Raw genomic sequence first — 19,988 nt, forward strand, 5'->3', positions numbered from 1 at the left:
CATGCTACAGCTACCTGTAACGGGGAGATGCAGAGCCTGTGGTGAGCTGGTTGCATGGATACAGCTTCATGTGTGTAAGAACTAGAAGGCAGAATTAGAAAAGACGTCTCTACCCCCACCACCTTGGGCCAGCTGTCTGTGTGGAGGAGCAGGACGACTGGGCTGAGGGCGACAGTGTGAGCACAGGAAGCCCTGGTGCGACCTTTCTCTACCCAACCGAAAGGATATTGGCCTCATTTTTAGCCTAGCAGCAGAAGATTCTGGAAACCTTGAGAAGACCTAGCGCAGAGTGGGTGCTTTCTTGACTGTGTTTTGCATGAAAGGAGGGAGCTCAACACTTCACCAATAATAGGCTTCCGGGACACAGTCTTGGACACTTTGGGCCAGAACTCCAGATCGGATCCTTTCCAGGTCTGAGCACATTACCTTCAGTCATCTGTACAGTCTCCTATGTGTGACAGGCCAGGCGAGGTGGCAGGGACACTCATTCAGGTCCCCTGTGCCTCTGCAACATCAGCAGCCAGGCTCGGCTTCCTTCTGGCTACTCCTATGGGAAGCCCAGGCTCTGACTCCCCCAGGACATGTCCCCCTGGGAAACTCAGCTTCTTTTTGGCACTAGCTGGGCTCCAACGGGTAGCGTGTTGAGGAGTTTGGTTGTCTTACAGCTTTATAATTTCATTTTTTAACTCTACCAAACATCTCACACTGCCCTAAAAGCAGCCCTCCTGTCATAGACCCAGGCTAAGGCAAGTCCAATCAGGGCACTGTCCGCTCCCAGAGCCTTTCTCGGACCAGCCACTCCCCTTTGGGATTCTCTGTCTCATAATGATCCTCTTCCAGGGACACCGGGGACTCCTGTGTGAAGAACTCCTCGTCCCACTCCATGTCTTCTTTGGAGAAGCTGCGAAGGATCTGTCTGGAGCTCCCCAGGCTGCGAGGGAGGGAGAGAAGAAAGTCGAGTGCACAGAGAGGGAGACCCACATTACCACCACTCCTGCAGAGAACATCATGTTGTTCCCCCAGTTCTAGGCCTCGGGGGTGACCTTATAGTGGTACAGGGTAGAGTGTGGTAGGACTTCAGGTGGGCATTGACCTGACCTTGAAGGAGAAGGTCAAGGGTAAGTGCTGGGCCAAGGTTATACTATGTCAAGCACATTTCTTATTACCATGGAAGTAAAATGTTATCAAGGAAACGCTGGTTCCGCCAGAGTCGAGTTGTTTGTGAAGAGGTAAAGGGACAGCTATGGAGTCTGAATAGGCCCTTGTATCCTGTGACATAGCCTAGTGGTTGTCCTGCATGAGGTACGGGGAATGTGGGACTTGGTCATGAGAAATAGACTTAGGAGAGAAGGATGTGTCGGGAGAGAGGCCTCAGGAGCCAGCGGCAGTGTCCCCACAAGAGCCAGGCCAGCAGGAAGTCCTGCAGAGCAGAGGTTCGCCACTGTCTTCCAAAGCAACAGTGTCTCCCTTGTAACAATTGCCTCCTGCCCGGTGCTCTGCTCTGTAGAACCCAAGTTACACTAGAGATATCCAGAGCTGTAAGCAGCGGGCCAGAGAGGAAGGGGACAGAAAGAATGGAAGCAAGGTCCGAGCAGAAGACAGCAGTGAGTTAGGCCTGTGAGAAAATATGGTACCACCTCCACCCCATCCCTGACCTTTGCCCTGGAAAATCAACAACTTCAGCCCTTGGGATAAGGGACCAACACACTGGAGTCTGGGGCGCTTGAGAGTGTTCTGGTTCTGTTCATTCCAAGCACTTACTCCTTTTTGTGGGCTTTGGGCTTAAATTTCAAGGTGTTGAACGCCCCCTCCACAGCCTTGGGCAGGTATATGGGGTGTCTCTCAAGCCTCCGCTGGGTGCCAGCGACCCTGTGCTCGGTGCTCCTCCGAAACCGGCTATCCGCCGTGGCATGGGCAGCAATGGCCTCCGAATGTCTGCGCGGTGCCCGCAGAATCCAGTTGGAATGCAAGCTGTGCTCCCGTGAGCTGGTAGCCACTGGAAGAGAGAAGCCAGTGACCTGAGCAGGTGGCCGCTGTCGGGGGGAGCGGAAAGTAAAGGAGAGCATGAACAGGTAGAGAATCCACAGCGAAGGGAAGATGGAGCTCACTACAGGGAGTTAGGAGGGAGGCTGCAGGGGCCAGGGGGCGGAGTCTGACTCAGCAGGAGGCTGCAGGGGCCAAGGGGCGGAGTCTGACAGCAGGCTGCAGGGGCCAGGGGCGGAGTCTGACTCTGTGGGTGGCTGCAGGGGCCAGGGGGCGGAGTCTGACTCAGCAAGTTCCGATTGGGACAGAGCCCAGATCTGAACTCATTGACTTGGAAAGACGCCCTAATGTACTGTATACATTGTTCAAAGAGATGCTATTTTTGTTAAAAGGAAAATATAAATAAAATTTGAGTGTGTTGAAAGCCCTTTGTGACAGTCACATGCCCAAGTGTTAACAGTAGATCGTGACTTAGAGATGGTAAATGTTTTATAAGTTTCTTTTTTAAATTAGCTTTTGGTTTTAATTACGTGCATGTGAGTGTGGTTGCTCTCGGAGGCCAGAAGACGGTGCTGAATCCCCTGAAGCTAGAGCTATGGAAGCCCAGTGTGGGTGCTGGAGACTGAATTCTGGTCCTCTGTGGGAGCTATGAGAGCTTGTAACTGCTGGGCCATGGCTCCTCGCACTTTTATTCTCTGCTGTGCTGTTTGGTTAATTTGATTTACAGTGAACATAGATTATTGGTGCTATTCTGGGGGAAAACGGTGTATCAAAAGACAACCTTCACGAGTTAGTTGTCTTTGGAGATTTAATTCAGTTTTTCAGGCTCAAACCATTTTGCCGCTGAGCTCTCTCACTGGCTGTCCTATGGCTCGTTCCTCCCGATTGCAGCACCACCATCTTAGCCATTTTGAATGCACCCTTAAGAATGTTAACTGTTGGGGCACGCCTTTAATCCCAGCACTTGGGAGGCAGAGGCAGGCGGATTTCTGAGTTCGAGGCCAGCCTGGTTCACAAGTGAGTTCCAGGACAGCCAGGGCTACACAGAGAAACCCTATGGGGGTAGTGGGGAGAAAGAATGTTCACTGGGCTGGAGATATGGCTTAGCAGTTAAGAGCTCTTCAAGAGGTCCTGAGTTTAATTCCTAGCAACCGCACAGTGGCTCATAACCATCTGTAATGGGATTAGATGCACTCTTTTGGTGTGTCTGAAGACGGCAACAGTGTACATACATAAAATAAATCTTAAAAAAAAAAACAATGTTCACATTTCAGATTTCTTTTTCTCATCTTGAAAAAACAGAAGTGTTTCCCCTGTGAGACACTAGTCTGTCTGTCGATGGCTTCTCCTCTGGCTCTCCGCCATGGAGTCTTAAGGAAGTCCCACCATGACAGCTGTAGTAAATGAACCACAGATGTACGCTGGGCATTGACAGCAAGGGTGACTGAGACAAGGGAGAGGGATTAAGGCTGACATGCCAGTGAAGGAGTTCTTTTCGGTCAGGAAGATGTGGTCCCCGGTGCCATCCCAGGGGCCCACTCTTAGCCCCGCCTCCCCTCACCACATTAGGTGCATTAGGTGCCTCCCCTGCACTCACCATCGAAGTCCACGTCTTCGTTAGGCTGCTCAGCCTCAGCAGCTCTCGGCCGTTTGTCTGTCTCTAGCTCGGCAATGATGGAGTCAAAGAAGGAGATGGCCTCAGCCACATCACTGCTGAACTGGGAGTATTTCTTTGAGGCTGCTTTCTGTGACAGAGGAATGGGGGTGCGGGAGAGGAGAGAGAGAGAGAGAGAGAGAGAGAGAGAGAGAGAGAGAGAGAGAGAGAGAGTTAGCTGGGAGTTTCTTGAGTATCCTCAGGTACAACAATCCAGAAACATTAAAAAAAATTAGTATTCCTGAAACTAAATGTTCATGGGGTTTTGTATTTGTGAGGTTTCAGAGGAAAATTTGATGGCCAAGATACAGACTTAATCATGGTACTTATCAATGGACAAACGGATTTTTTTAAAGGATGAAATATTATGTACCCACAGAGAATACCACCCATCCATCATCACAACGTGATCATTACTTACTTCACACTTGTATCAAATTATCACACTCTAATATCATATATCATAAATATGTATAACTATTACATGTCCATTAAAGAAATGTAAAGGCACAATTGTCTGAGAGTCTTGTGGAAGGAAAATCCATGACTGTTGCAGGATTTCTCATCTCAAAGGGGATCGTGAAAGGAAAGACAATAACATCGATTTCCTTCCTGGTCATAATTTGTCGTCAGACACTAGAGAAAATAATTTGCCCTTGGTTTGCCTTCACAGTAGCTGTCAAACTGCTTTACGGGGAGAAGGTGACTCGCAAACACTGAGAGGCGCCCACCTCATGGAAGCCGGGGTACTGTGGTGGGATCCAAGTTGAACTCCAAGTGACATGGGCAGGATAGACACATGAACTGAGAAAAACTCCGTGAAGAATTCCAGAGAAACAGACAGGGCACTATTTGTTAATGTGGGATTGTTGGATGAAACGTGGAATCGGGGTTCTGTGAGGCTCCAGGCGGGAGTGGTGTGGGCGCATGCGTTAACCATGAACAGAACTAAGTTACAGAGCAGAATGTGGCGTGGCATCTCTGGGTGCGTGTTGTGGTGGACATCTTGAAAGACTAGGAAACACTAACATGTAATCTCTTTCTTATTTTCTTTTTCTTTTTTTGGAATTGCAACGGGCTTCTTATAAGGAAAAACTGCTGAAGCACTACAGTACACTACAGTACACTACAGTACACACGTACGTTCTCTTCAAAGTGGAAGATGAGCCTCAGGCGCTTATCCAACAGGAACAGCTAAATTGAGAGCAAAGAGGGTTAAGTTCAAACCCGCTGACAAGGAGCGAGAGGGAGCTCATCCTCCCACAGGCTGACCAGTCTGTGTGTCTGGCAGATGGAAACCCGGAAGAGAGGATGATGGAGCCGAGGGAGGGCTGCAGGAGTAGAGAGGCAGCGGAACACTGTTTGACCAGCAGAAAGCAGAGATGCTGCAAATGCCTTGTCACAGGCACCAAGGACTGGGAGTAGATTCAGGACTCTTTCAGGATCAGTTGTACGCACAGCCTTGACTGTGCCACATTCCTTGTTTTGAATTTTGGTGATTTTTTTTTAAGTATTGCATTCCCAACATTTTAATAACAATGCTATGTTATACTCTGGTGAGAAATCTGTAGTGTTTGATCTTTGTTCCGTTGTACAGAATGTGCCCTTCTTCCTCTTACCTTTCCAGCAGTTTTCTTATGAAACGCCTATATTTTACCATTGTGATGTATCTTTCCTGTCATTTTCTAAAGCTCTAAATTCTGTGGTTAGCTGTGCGTGGTAAACTTTGAAAGTTCACAGCTACTGTTTCCTCAGGCGCCCCACTCTCTGCGCCTCTGACTGCATTTGATTTAGTCCTCCCTGTCACCCCACTCCCCAGGGCTCCGCTGCCTCTCTTTGCTGACTCTTCTTGTTGCTTTGGCTTTGACTGTTTCTTATCTTCCCTTCTGTCTTCACCTTTGCTGATTGATGCCTTCCTTGGCTGTGTAGTGTCTGCTAGTGAACCCATTGCCATAGTTGGGTCTCTGTTTAGTCAACATGACTAAAACCAACTCAGAGAGGAAAAGGTTTATTTCATCTCACAGCTTTTAGTCCACCATCAGCGACATCGGGCCAGAAATTCAAAGCAAGAACCAGGAACAGGAACTGAAGCAGAGACCGTGGAGGGGTGCTACTTACTGGCTTGATGTCATGGCTTGCCCAGCTTGCTTTCTTATAGCACGGGGTCAGGGGGAGCACCAGTCCAGGAGCACCACCACCCATAGTGAGCTGGGTGAGCTCCCATATCAATCATCAATCAAGAAAATACCCACAGGCTTGCCCATGGGCCAATCTGGAGTTTTCTCAATTGTGATTCTTTTCCCAAATAACTCTTTTTGACATAAAATCTAGTCAGCACAATTGATCCCTTGTCAACTTGACACTTAAACACGTCACTATTCAACTATAACTTTTCTTTTCTTGTTATTTTCCCCAAGATCTTAATATATATATCACATTCTAACTTTTAAAAGTCCCACATACTTTACAAATTTAAAACACTAAAAATTTAGCCTCTTTAGAACATCCAAAATCTCTTTCAAAGTTTCTCTAAAATTCCCAAAAGCTCTAAAATTTCTGTAAAACTCCAAAATTTCTTTAAGATACCCAAGGCCTTATAACTATGGGTTCCTACAAAACAAAAACAAGTTAAATAACTTTTGACTCCAAGAAGAGAGAACCAGGGCCCAGTGTCACAGTATGAACAATGCAAACCCGAACTCCCACAGTGGAAATGTAAACTCAGTGCCCAGTGTCTGGGATTTATTCATCATCTCCCAGGCTCCCAGTGGCTCGACCAGTTGCACTTCTCTGGCTTTGCCATTCACAGCACACTCGGCGTCTCCTAGGCTGCAGTTGCCTGCACTCCACTCCTGCTGCTGTTCTCAGTGGTCACCCCACAATCCTGCTATGTCCAAAATTCTTAATTAACTGGACTACATCTTCGCCAGTAGCCTGGAATCTCTTCAGGACCTTTGACCCTGTCACATGATACCAAGCCTTAACTTCTCTCCATGACCTCTTCAGATTTGGAGCGTCTATAACAACTGAGGCTACATCTCCTGGTGCCAAGCTGTTCTCCCCGATCGCCTTCCAATCCAGGACCACCAGAGGGCTTCTTACATATCCCAAGTTCAGCTGCCTCTCGGTCCCACGGCTTCTGTGCGCTGGCCTTGAGAAACACAAGCCTGAAGACTCGCCTCAGAGAGGCTTATCTCCGCTTAATCTCAGCTGATTCTTTAGCTCCCGCTGACCAGAACCACATATTTCTAGTTCAAAACATTGAACAGCCTGAGATTCTTTCGTGGAATCTTTCAGACGTCCCTCTGAAACTCCACGAGCCGGCCCTGCTCTTAGCATCATCCTTCACGTTCCCATGACAGCTCACCAAGCTCCGAACACTCAAAACGGCTTTTCTAGCCCAGTGTCCCAAAGTCCTTCCACAATCCTCCTGAAAACCTGGTCAGTTCTCTCACAGTAACTGCCTACTCTCTTGTACCAATGTCTGTCTTCATTAGGGTCTCTATGGCTGCGATAAAGCACCACGCCCAGTAGTAAGTTGGAGAAGAAAGGGTTGGTTTCATCGCATAACTACAGCCCAGCATCCAGGACAGGAACCCAAGGCAAGAATTACAGGCAGGCCCTGAGGCAGAGAACATGGGGGAGTGTTAGTTACTGGCTTGTTCCTCATGGCTCGCTCAGCCTGCTCTGTTATTGGACCACCAGCCCAAGGGCCACGCACAGTCAGCTGGGCCCTACCACGTTAGTCAGTTAATCAAGAAAATGCCCACAGGCTTGCCCAAGAGCCAATCTGGTGGGGCAACTTTTTCTCAGTTGAAGTCTCCTCTTCCCCAAAAACCCTAGCCTGAGTGACGTAGACATAAAATGAACGAACTAGCACCCTCACCTCTTCATGGTGTACCCGTGTCTTTTCTAGTCTGGTCTTCGGACTCATTGGGAAGTTTCTGACTTTTTACTGGATTTTTCCATCAGACACTGTATGCTTTCCATGTTTTCCGCTTGGACTTTGAAGCATCAATAATTGCTTAAAAACAATTCCCTTCAGCTGGACCCAACCTCTGTCTCTCTGAGTCTTGTCTGGTAAGGGCCTTGTTTCTTGACGCTGCTGTCATTTCCCTTCCTTGGATGATGTGTTGTTAAAGTCTGCACATTCTGCGTTGTCAATGGGCGTGGAGGGTTTTAATGTCTGAAAACTGTCTTTGCCTTGCTAGGTCTTCGGTTTGGCTTTTTGTCGGTCTTAGGCAATCTGCTGGTGTTAAAAATCTTTTGTTTCTATGGTTACCATGCGTGCAAGAAAAATATGTGTATTTCTCTTGAAACACCATGTTTAAAGTGGAGGCTAATTAGTTCCGAAGAGTGTCTTTCTCTTCAGCACAGGTCCCACTGTGGTGCACTTGACAGAGGATCCTTCACGCTGTGGCTGCCTCTTGACAGAGTCCCACTGCTGTTCACTTCTAGATGCTTGCTTGCCTGGTGGTGGGAGGCAGGGAGACAGTCTGCTTGTATGACCAATCCCAGTCTTAGGCAGTACACTATGTTTGGGAACACGAGCTTCTCAGGGACTTTGCCCTCCTGAGCATCTGTAGTCTTGGGTTCAATAGTGCTCATAAACTTCCCTATTTTCCTTTCCAGGAAACTTGTGGTTTCAGGAGAGAAAGACCAACAGTCTAGCCTGGCTTTATGAACTTCCCTCAGCAGCTGGTCCCTCCCATAGGCCTGCATCGCAAGGGATACTGGCTTGGGGTCTGCCTGTCTTTTGTGAGCATCCACTTAGGACAATAGAGAGCTCCCTATATTTGTGACCCTCCAAGCCCCACCCCCACCCCCCAGTTCATGCTTTGCTATTGTCATCTGTCAACAGCTCTAGGGGGGTTTCCACATGTATGGCTGCCTCACAAGAGCAGGCACAACTGTCCTGCTGGGGCAGGAGAGAAAGAAGGGGATATGATGAAGACAGGGCAAGAAAAAGAGCCCCCCACCCCAGAGTCAGAAGGAGTTCTCTTGCCACATGATTTCAACACAATGAACCTTTGCTCACAAGGCTGAAGACACACAGTTAACCTTCTTTTCACCGATGGATACTTTATGTTCTGGTAACAATGTGTCAGGCTTACAGCCTCAATGCCTTTTCCCAAACATTGTCTGAAATTTAAACAGAAAAGAAAAGAAAAGAAAAGAAAAGAAAAGAAAAGAAAAGAAAAGAAAAGAAAAGAAAAGAACCAACCCACTAACTTTGCATAACTATGTCCCACTTTCTTGCTTCTTTGGGGACTTTGTCAATTGTAATCTTCTCTTGTGTCCTCAGAAACCCGGTAAGCTCATTTAGGCTTCTCAGCCACTCACTAAAGAGTTACTTCAAACCCCACCAAAATCTGATACATGAGTTTTGTTAAGTGCCCAAAGCTGCACTTCCTTGGACTCTTCTCCGAGAATCTCACACCTCCTCTCTGTGTGTATCTTACTTTCTTCTGCGTATTTCTTCTTTTCTCAAGCCTGCTGCTTAAACCTATATGAAAATATCAATAAACTCCAGCTCAGCTTAAGCTGGCCAGTCCTGAAAGTCTTCTCTGCATCAAAGCTAAGATCTGGTTTGGCCTGAGGTCTTGGCCTAAAAACTGTAGGCAAACTAGTTAGGCTATTGGGAATGACAGCAGGGAACTGTGCCCCCTGCCTCTGCCTCCCCTGCCTGTCCCCAGTAACTACCAATGCTTACTGCAAGCAGCAGCTAATTCTCCCCTGGGGTTTTAGCCTGGCTGACTTCCCAGGGACCTCAGCTATTTGGTGCTCAAAGGAAAGTTACTAACTAGCTGCGTACTGATTGTTGTTGTAGAAATGGGTATGGGCACGGAGCCTGCTTGACATCTCAGTGCCTGGGAAGGGAAGGCAGAGGAACAGGAGTTTATGGCACCCTACTTAAAATTATAAAATAAAATATTAGAAACGTAGTGTGGCGACATAGCTCGATGGTTGAGTATTTGCCTAGAACAAGTGAAGCCCAGGGTTTAGTTTACAGTATCATCAAAACATAAGCTAATCAACTAATTGGTTAATTCAATCAATTAAAATGGAAATGTTATTCTTTCTAGGTTTCTTTATCCTGAGCATTTCTCAAATTAATATTATTTTTTTTCATTTTTATTTTCATTTGTATCTCTTCTACCCTGGACATCTGGGTGACATTAGCAAAATAACTTGCTGTATCTTATTGTGCATGATCATTTCAAAGCACTCCCAACCATTAACCTTGAATGCAATTGAGGGTCCTGTGTCCTGAACCTTGCCCCACCCCGAGGCCTTTTGCAGTAACTCTTTCCGGTGTGATCATGTTATTGACTTGATCAGCCACCATCATAGGTTACAGGTAGTTTTCAAGTTTTAAGGGTTGCTCCTTTTTTCACTTTTGTTTAGTGTTTGGAAAACCACAACAATGTTTGTAGTTCCACCAAACTGGAACCATTGCTTAAGAGAGCGACTCTCTCCATGACAACCTCTTCTTGTGTACCATATCCCTTCAATTAGTCTTTGTCTGTCTCCCATCATTTCTCTCTGGAAATGTGAGCAAACATGTAGACCCCACACGGTGGTGTAAGCATATAATTCTGACATCCAGGAGGCTGAAACAGCAGGAGGTCGGCGAGTTAAAGGCTAGCCTGGACTATGTAGTGAACTGTGTTTTATTAAGGAAAAATAAATCTGAGCATCCAGCAAGATGAGTCAGCAGGTAAAGGCACTTGCTGCAAAGGCCTAAGAACCCTAAATTTGATCCCCGGAGCCCATATAATCACAATAGGAGAGAACCCCTGATTTCCATAAGTATGCCATGATACAGCCCGCACATACAGCATGCTCTCACACACATAATAAGTACTTTTTCTTTTTTTTCTTTTTATTTTATGAGTGTTTTGTCTGCATATATACGTCTGTGCACCATCTGTGTGCAGTTCCTTTAGAGGCCAGAAGAAAGCATTGGATCCCTGGTACTGTAGATAGCTGTGAGTCACTTCACGGATGCTGGGAATCCAATCTGAGCAGTCAGGGCTCTTAACCACTGAGCCATCTTTCTAGGGTCGGAGGCGTGGCTTGGTGCCTCCTGAGCATGGAGCCCTGAGCTTGGATCCCCAGAAGTCACATGAAGTTAGGCAAGATGACACACATCTGTAATACTAGCTCTCCTATGGTGATCTAGATGGAGAATCCCTATGATAGCTAGCCTGGTGTACACAGAAGTGAACAGGAGACCACCCTGTCTCAAGTACTGATAACCAAGGTTACCCTCGGGCTATCACATATGCACAACCCCATTCACACCCATGACCCACACCCATGGCAACTCCCCCTGTTACAAAGACTGGGACAAAGGTTGATATGATGTGATAGGAAAACCTCTTTGGCAAAGAGGTGGTCTGCGGGATAAGGTGTCTGTTACCAGCATGCTAGGTGAGAGCAAGATCCTGTAAGCATGAGCTCAGAATTCCAGGCAGACCCATTGCTTCCTCTCTACCTTAACTGTGCAGAAAGGCCTGGTGTAACGTAGCCTGCTTTCTGGTGCAGACTGATTCCCCCTGAGACTCTCTGGTCCCTTTGCCATCTGCCCTTTTCCAGCCACTGGGGAGGAAAATCGCCCTCTAAGGGGATCTGTCCCAGAGAACAGCAGACACTCACTTGCTTTCACAGGTCCCTAAGGTTATCATCACTTAAGTGCCCATGGCCCTGCTGCCTCATCAAGCAGCAGGCTTGAATTACTTTTCCTACATGGAACCTATTGTGTTTTTCCAAACCAAACCCCATTGCATTTCCCATTTTAGTCTCTGACTCCCTGAAGGCAGTTTCCAGTGTTTTCCTACATCTCTTCAATCTGCCATCCTGCCTGGCTTCACCTGTCCTATTGGTCTCTGAGCTGTTTCTTTTCTTCTAGGCTCTGTCGGTAATGGCAATTATCCATGGGAGACCTGAGTCCTGCTGAAAGAACTCCCCATGTAAACAGCAAAGAGAGGGGAGGGGAGCCAGATGCTCCCCAGGGCAAAGGAACCCCCCTGAGTTCCTTGCCCCTCTTGTTCTTTCACCCCGGTCTGTGCCCTCCCACCTCACCACAACCCCGACCCATTGGTCAGAGTCAGCTTCTGTGGTCCCTCCTCTTTGAAGTCTTCACACTGGTGGCCACAGACAGAACCAGACGGACTTTTCCACACTAATGTTCTGCCTGTGTGCTCGGAGACACACATGTTGCTGCTGCCCCGCACTAAGTCCACACCTCTTCCATGAGATGCTCTCTGCCAATCACGTGGGGTGTAGGACGCCATCTACAAAATGCGATTTAGTCAAAGGACTTTAAGGTAAGTTTCCAGGGCTCCAACTACAGCATCTTGCCTTCTGCCATCCTCAGCCAAGAGGCTCAGGACCATGTCCAAAACAATATGTATCTTTGTTCCTTTTCTTCCTTTGTTTTAGACAAGGTCTCGTTATATGCCCCTGGCTGGCCTGAAACTCACAGAAATCTACCTGACTCTGTATCCTGTTGAGATTAAAGATGTGCACCCAAACACCTGGCTCCAAAAGGCATCTGTTCTTTATTTATACTATAGCATTTAAAGAAAGAAGTGTTCATAATTGAATTGGGGTTTTATTTCTAAAAGAACAATGTGAGTTCATGAGAGAAGATCTAGCTATAGGAAAAAAACAACTCAGAGAAAGTATAGCCACTGGGCTTGAACGCAGGCATGCACATATCCACATACAGGTTCTCCACAGGTAAGCATCGGTCAGCTTGCTCAGGCTGAATGAAAGAAAATTCAGTGAAGTAGAGAACAGAGCTGAGGAGATCAACACAAGGAGATAAAACAGAGGAAAGAACCCCAGGACAACACATTGTCGCCACTGTCTACCATGTATGGCTCAACACCACGAGAGGGAAAGCATAACTGTGAACTCAGCAACGGCTGGCCTCAGGTGTACCTGAGGTTAATATCAGATCCCACAGGAGGAAGGTTCAGTTCCAGTCACCATGACTGATTCTCTGGCACACCCACCATGAGTTTCTAAGTTTCCTTGATTTATGACTTCCTTTGTTCTGTTACCACATAACCCCACAAAACTGCTTCTACATGAGAACATTACATTTGGAAAAGACCCAAATGTGTGTTCCTGGGTCGTGGGAACTTCAAAATATGCTCTGGGCTAAACCTTATCTGTTATTCCTTTGAGATGAGACTTGTTTCTCTCGACATGCCTGAACAGGCATAAGCCAGGGTTCTCACTACCTCCTCCTGGGTTCAGTTAGTTTGCACAGTGGCTCACAGGACTCTGCTGTTGTTATGAAGGGTGTTATAAAGCAAACCCATCAACAAAGGTAGAGGGGTGGGTGTGGTGTGCTGTTCAGAAAAAGCAGTTTCCATGTCCCCTAGGGGGCGCTATAGTCCAGACGCTCCAAGTGTTCTGGGAGGAAGACTTCTGAACCTTTGGGAGTTTATTACTCAGATAATGGTTGATTAACTCATTGGTCACTGGTAACCAGGTTAACTTCTCCCCATGGCCAGAGAGCTGCTGGTCTGAATCTCTCAAGACCTTGCCTTGGTCTTTTCTGTCTTCAGTCCCTCCTAAGGCACTATGATGGGAGATCCTGAGGATTAGAAGATAAATGCCAAGAAGCAGAGAGAAAGACAAATACCTGTTTCGAAGTATCATTTAATCAGAGAAGACTCTAAAAGCTAATAGCCATCTATCCCTGACCCACAGTCACGATTCTAGAAATCTCTGTAACGTCAGCACTTGGGAAGGTGAAGTAGGATTGTCATGAGACCCTGACTCAGAAAACCAAAACATAAATAATAAATAAATAGTCATAGAGAGCATAGAATAAGATGGACCCATTATAATTTCTAATAGTAATTTACAGTGAGTTTTAAAATTTTTGCCTTTAAATTTTTTTTGCTTATAAAACCTGTTAATGAGATACAGTTAAGACACGCACTTTTATGTACTAATATAAAGCTAAAACTTAACCCTCTATGCCCTAACAAAGCACGCAATGGATGCAGATGTGGCACTACAGTAGTAGCCTAGAGCTTATGTTCTCATCCACAGTAGTGGGCAGAGTGAGAGAATTCACTGGGAATGGTCTGGCCTTTTTGAACTTCAAAGCCCACTCCCCAAAGGTCATATCTCCTAATCTTTCCCAGTTACACCAAATGGGGATGAGACACTGCAATATATAAGCCTAACGGGACTATTGTCGTTCCAACCAGCTCAGCGTACATGCCCAAGCTAGTTTCTTCCAAACTAGAGTTGTTGGTAGACCTAACCTTTCCCTAGGTGGTTCATAATTGCATCATTTACTAACCTTTAGGCAAGGATGACTAGATAAGCCCTAACACTGGGCTGTTTAACAACTAAAAGGCAAAGACATTAGCCATTGGGTGCTATATCTATAAGCAAGCATGCAATTTTCAGACTTTTCTTTTCAGTTTTACTTTTTTTTGTTGTGTTTGTTTGTTTGTTTGTTTGTTTATTTGTTTTCGAGACAGGGTTTCTCTGTATAGCCCTGGCTGTCCTGGAACTCACTTTGTAGACAGGCTGTAGACTTCGAACTCAGAAATCCGCCTGCCTCTGCCTCCCAAGTGCTGGGATTAGAGGAGTGCGTCACCACCGCCTGGCCCCACTTTTTCTTTTTAATGTTTGTTTGCATTATTTTTATTTCATGTGTACATGCACATGTATGTGTGAGTGAATGTCACCTGTATATCCACAGAGGCCAGAGGCCAGAGAAGTTATTGGAGTCCTTCAAGCTGGAGTTACAGGTAGCAGTGAACTAGCCAGTGTGGGCACTGGGAAGTTTGTTTGAGTCCTCTGGAAGGGCAGCAAATATCCTTAACCCCTAAGCCATCGCTCTAGAACAACAAATTAGATTTAAGTATTTGCTTTTTACAACTGCGTTTATATTCATCCTACATACCTTTGTGGTTGTTGCTTATCAATACCCTGCAGAAGCAGCTTCTAATGAAGAGTCCCAAACAGATTTTCCCCTGAGATACTAGGATACCACCCTCATTACAGACAGCAAAATTCAAGAATGGACTCCGAGTGGGCTAGGCCTAACAGCCATCCCTTCTATATCTCTTAGTTGCTTAAAATTTATCCATAAAGGGTGTTATTGGCACTAACTCCTTGGCGTCTGTTACTTGTCCCTCAGGATATGGGACCATATCAGTCCATCGGGACAGATCTTGTCCCAGGAATAAAGGGAAGTTGATATCAAACCAGATGGTTAACCATCAATGTCTTCAAAGAAAATTGCTCAGAAGCGAGAAGGGGAAGTATCAGACTTAGAATGGTGTCACACTGGGCAGCGAGCACTTGCCTTTCATTGAGAGGCTGAATTAGAAGGGTCTTGAGTCTGAGGTCCGCCTGAGCTTCACAGGAAGACCCTGTCTCAAAAGCAGCAACAAAGATCGAATCACTTGTGTGAGCCCTTCCAACAGTGGCTGAGGCGTTACAGGGATATGGCTCTGAGCCATGGTCACCTGTCACTAACCGTGTGCTCTGAACTCAGCCCCTCCAATACCGCTTGTGATATTTGTTTCAGGATTAAAAGTATCCCAGAGATTTTCACCAGGCCAGCATATCATCCCAAATCCTGCAAAGCTGAGGTTTGAAAACAAAGAAGAGAACTGTCCTGGTGGCAGAGGGGACATTTTAGAAAGATGTGTGCCGTCGGACTGATGGAGTGACGGTTTCCCCAGAATTAAACATCTCAAGGATAAGGACACACAACGGTCAATAAAGCATTTGCCACACAGGCAGGAGGACTTGATTTCAACACCCAGCACCCACGTAAAGTCCCTGGCGTTTGCTGGCTGGCCAGTCCAGCCCAATCAGTGAGTCCCAGATTTCAGAGAGAGAAAGAGATGTTGTCCTAAAATCCAAGGTAGATGGCTCATGAGCTATAATGTATGAAGCTGACCTCTGACTTCCATGCATACATGTACATTCACATACACACACACACACACAGAGGGAGATAGAGATAGATAGATAGATAGATAGATAGATAGAGAGAGAGAGAGAGAGAGAGAGAGAGAGAGAGAGAGAGAGAGAGAGAGAATTAAAATTCCCCTGGAATCTCATATTTGCAGCAGGGGAAGGCCGAAGCCCTGCTTCCAAAGAATGAATTTGCCTCCAAGAAAGAGATGTCACATGGTGCTAACAATGAACTAGGTCACCCCACAAGACAGACTAGAAACAAGCCGGCAATGGGTCAGTGATGAGTGTGTCTTAGTGTTTTATTGCTGTGAACAGACACCATGACCAAGGCAACTCTTATAAGGACAACATTTAATTGGGGCTGGCTTACTGGTTCAGAGGTTTAGTCCATTATCATCAATGCAGGAGCATGCAGCATCCAGGCAGGCATAGTGCAGGAGGAGCTGAGAGTTCTACATCTTCATCTGAAGGCTGCTAGCAGAATACTGACTTCCAGGTAGCTAGGAGTAGCGTCTTAAAGCTCATGCCCACAGTGACACACTCCAACAAGGCCACACCTCCTAATTGTGCCACTCCCTGGATCAACTATATTCAAATCATCACAGAGTGGGAGCACACCTTGACCAGGACTGCTTCCCTACATATCCTTCTTGTCCTGTATGTAACTAACGTAAACTCACATCAGTGCTGCAACGATGGATAGCATTCCTTCCTCTTCTCACAGCAGTGGCTGTGTCCAGTAGTCCCCTCCCCCACTGCTCACTAATCCACTGGTCCACTGTTCACTGTTCACTAGTCCGTGTCTCTTTAATTGGTGTATTGAGACAGATGGCTGAGTCTGGCTCAGTATGCCTTCTAGAGTCCAGGCTTTGACACTAAAGGGATGACAGAACTCCTTTCTTTCCTCCTCTTCCTGATGTGGTCACATTGAATAAATCTCCTTTCCCTGCCTTTCACCACTGCTTAACTGGAATTTGCTGGGCCCGAGCTTTAATCCGAAAACTTCCAGTTGCACTTTTACCAAATAGGATCACCTTCTGTGGTGCTGGGCACTAGATCTTCAACGTGTGAATTTTGAGAGATGACATATAGCTCAATCTATAACAGAGAGCTGGGAAAAGAAGAGTAGGGGTCTAAATTCTGACTCTTGGCAGGATTGTGGCATTTCAGGAAGGAGGAGGCCTCTTGATAGCCACGTTGCAGGTCCTGGAGCCTGAGTGTATCCTCTTTCTGCCAAGCCCATCATAAGGCTTTCTGTAGGCAGGAGGTAAAGGAGGCTGGTCTGTGGCTACCGGTTGGAAGTACTGGCATTTCTGAGGTAATAAACACTGGTAAGGCAGGAGGGACTGAGTGCCAGCACCTGTTGGAGGGGCACTACTCCTCACCGGGCATGACGTCACATCCATAGCTTTGCCACTAAATCAGGCCCCAAGAAGACAGAAGGTTGAAGATCAAACTTCAGTCTGTTTACCTTCAGCTCTCTTTCAATATTCTGGCCTGTTTCTGTAAGTGTTCCTAAAACAGTAGCCTAGAGAAAAAAAAAAAAACCTACCCAGAGAAAATAGGCTTAAACCTTGGCACTGGGATGGAGAAGGAGGAGGAAGAGGAGGGGGAGGAGGAGGAAGGAGAGGAGGAAGAGGAGGAGGGGGAGGAGGAAGGAGAGGAAGAGGAGGGGGATGACAAGGAGGAGGAGGAGGAAGGAGAGGAGGAAGAGGAGGAGGAGAAGGAAGGAGAGGAGGAGGAACAGGAGGAGGAAGAGGAGGAGGAAGAGGAGGAGGAGGAAGAGCTTGCCTCCTGGAAGAGGTTTCACATCGTTCAGACAGCCTCTCTCATAGCTACATCATCATACACATTTCTATCAGGCTTCAGTTTCATCTTTTCTATAAAATTGTAGCATTGCTCCAGGAAAGGGGAGAGAATCCAAGAATTTTCTACCTCCAGCTCTGGCCAAACTATAAATAAATCCATTTTCCTCTACTGGTTTCTGTTCCCAAATTCCTTTTTAAATGCGGGGAAAGTATAGAGCAGTTTATGAGCAGAGAGGTGCCAGATAACCTGGGGAGGGCATGCATGGCAGGGGGCCATGTGCACTGCAGCTCTCTGCTGGGCTAGAGCTCTTTCGTACCCACCCCCCATCCTCAGCACCATAAGGAGGCAGTTGTGTCTTAACAGGGAGGGCCCCATCGGAGGGAAATGCAGCTCTGTACTCAGTAAGCAGCTAAGTGAGGCCCAGAATCCCCAGAGAGCCAATCTGGAAGGAAGCCCAGGGCCTGCAGCCCCCTTTGTCACCAGTGCCCGTTCCAAGGGAAGAAACTGGCTCAAACCCCACAGCCAACTGGCACGGACCTCAGCATCCTGACCCCAGACTAGGAGGCCCTCCTCGTATGGGGTTTAACACCCACACACTTTTATAGTTAAAGTGATTCTTTAACCCACTTCCATGTGGTAATAAGTGCAAACAGTTGAAACCTGTTGAGTAAAGCCAAGTCCTAGAGATTTGATGACAGTCCAATCAGCCATTCAACATTAATAGGCCTTGTGGAGCCTGCAGGATACTCTGGGGAGAGAATGGGGCCTGCTCTGAACACCTGGTCTAGCCATCAGGACAACGGTTGTTAGAACTATGTAACAGACAACTCTCAAACCACAGGTGCTCTTAATAAGCAACACAGAGGGAAGTGGTGGCCCAGGGACAGGGTAGCATGGTGGCACAGGCTTACAGTCCCAGCGCGCAGGGGGCCCAAGTGGGAAGATTGTAAGCTGAGGACCATCCTCAGCTACATAGAGACCCAGTTTTAGAGATAAAATAAAATGAAACGTGCTAAAGACATGAATGAAGAAGCAACTGACCCAGCAGATACAGATCGGTTTCTGAACCTCAGTTTCCCCTTTTGAGACAGAGAAGATCTGGCAAAGAAAAAGGCAGTGTCTGCCAACACCCCCGCAGTAAGCAGCAACCGTGAGGCAAACGCACAAAGTTTCTTTCATGATGTCACACTCGCGCCTGGCTGGAGGCCTTTCAGATGTAATGATAGCAATTGTTTTAAGAAGAGCAATCATTTCTGGGGGAGACTGGTCGTTGTTCCCCAAAAGCCGCCTCTATCAAACCAGGCACTAAGTGATTTGTTAAGTCGCAGGTGCAGAACCTCCTGGCTCAAAAGCCCTTATCCTTCTTCCAGCTCTGGATCAGGCCCTCAATCTCCTAGGCACTGAAAAGCAGCTCCCCACAAACCCAGGAGCCCCGAAAGTCTGGGGACTGTCAGGCCCACTCAGTGGTGCCATCTCCAGAGCAGGGACTTGCAGCAAGTGTCCCAAGGCCCTGGAAAGAACCACAGCCTGCAGCCAGCCGGCTCCAAACTTACCTTGCCTGGGGTCTTTTGCGTTGTTCCCTTGGAGGACTTGGAAGAGGTGGAGCCAGAGCCCTGTGTGCGCTGGGGCCTCAGGTCACCCAGGCTGCTGAGATACTTCTTGCGCAGAGCCAGAAGCTCCTGAAGATACTGCAGGCAGTCCTGGGTGCGTGAGTACATCCAGGCGCGGTCCTCCTGCTGCAGATAGTGCAGGCTGGTGTCCATGCTGTGGGTACTTCTGTACTTCTTTAAGGACTCGCGGGGCCTCTCAAAGTGGTCCGTAACCACATACATGGAGGTACTGCGAATCAGCCTGACAGTAGGGCTGGCTCCCGTGTAGTAGGGGCCTTCGGCTGCCGCCTTCCTCTGTGGGCCGTGGTGGAGGATGGAGTGGATCTTTCTGAACATGGTGCTCGGTTTCCCACCGTGGGAACCGTAGGCCGCCAGCACCAGCGTCACTTGATCCAGCGGCAGGCAGGGGAGCCCATACGCAGGCCCTGCGCCATCGGCCTCCCTGGAGACTCAGCTCTCACAATCCCAGTGGGGAAGAACTGTGTCAGGCAAGTGACCTGCACCTCTCTCATGGAGGGACCCTTACAGGGGACAGCTAAGATGACATGCAGAGGCCCACTACAGGAGACAGTGCCCAGGGAGGCCTTTCTAAACAGTTGCAAATATGTCCTATGCTTTTCCATGGAAAGGTTTAGCTGGAGGGGAAGGGGCGCGATGCTTTACCTGCTCAACCATTATATTTCCTTAGCGTTTTCCATTCCCAAGAGTGGTCTCATCCCATTTGGCTTGCCTTCGCGAAGTTTTAACAAGTCGGCCTAGGTTGAGCTAGCCTTGGTGCTGAATTGTGTAGCTCCGAAATAAAATCTCACCCTGCTGTAATACCCTCAACCAAAACCCGGTGTTGCGCTGGGTGAGATCCAGCTCCCCTCAAAGGCCACGGTGGACACAACCAGGGCCCTTGGCAGGCGCTGGCAGATGCCCTGATAAACCGGGCTCTGAGCAGGCATCCGAGCGTC

At 47.6% G+C, this 19,988-nt stretch overlaps 1 protein-coding gene across 1 annotated transcript; it reads right to left on the bottom strand.

The window, feature by feature from the left end:
* Nucleotides 1-756: 756 nt before the first annotated feature.
* C8H13orf42 (chromosome 8 C13orf42 homolog) lies at nt 757-19,368 on the bottom strand. Its single transcript, XM_021202890.1, has 5 exons — nt 18,976-19,368; nt 4,781-4,831; nt 3,581-3,728; nt 1,762-1,996; nt 757-931 (listed from the first exon to the last, which is right to left on the bottom strand). Exons 1-5 carry the CDS (start codon nt 19,366-19,368, stop codon nt 757-759), a joined length of 1,002 nt encoding a protein of 333 aa, XP_021058549.1.
* Between the last annotated feature and the right edge of the window lie 620 nt (nt 19,369-19,988).

This window comes from Mus pahari, chromosome 8 (genome assembly GCF_900095145.1).
Source record: "Mus pahari chromosome 8, PAHARI_EIJ_v1.1, whole genome shotgun sequence".
NCBI lineage: Eukaryota > Metazoa > Chordata > Mammalia > Rodentia > Muridae > Mus > Mus pahari.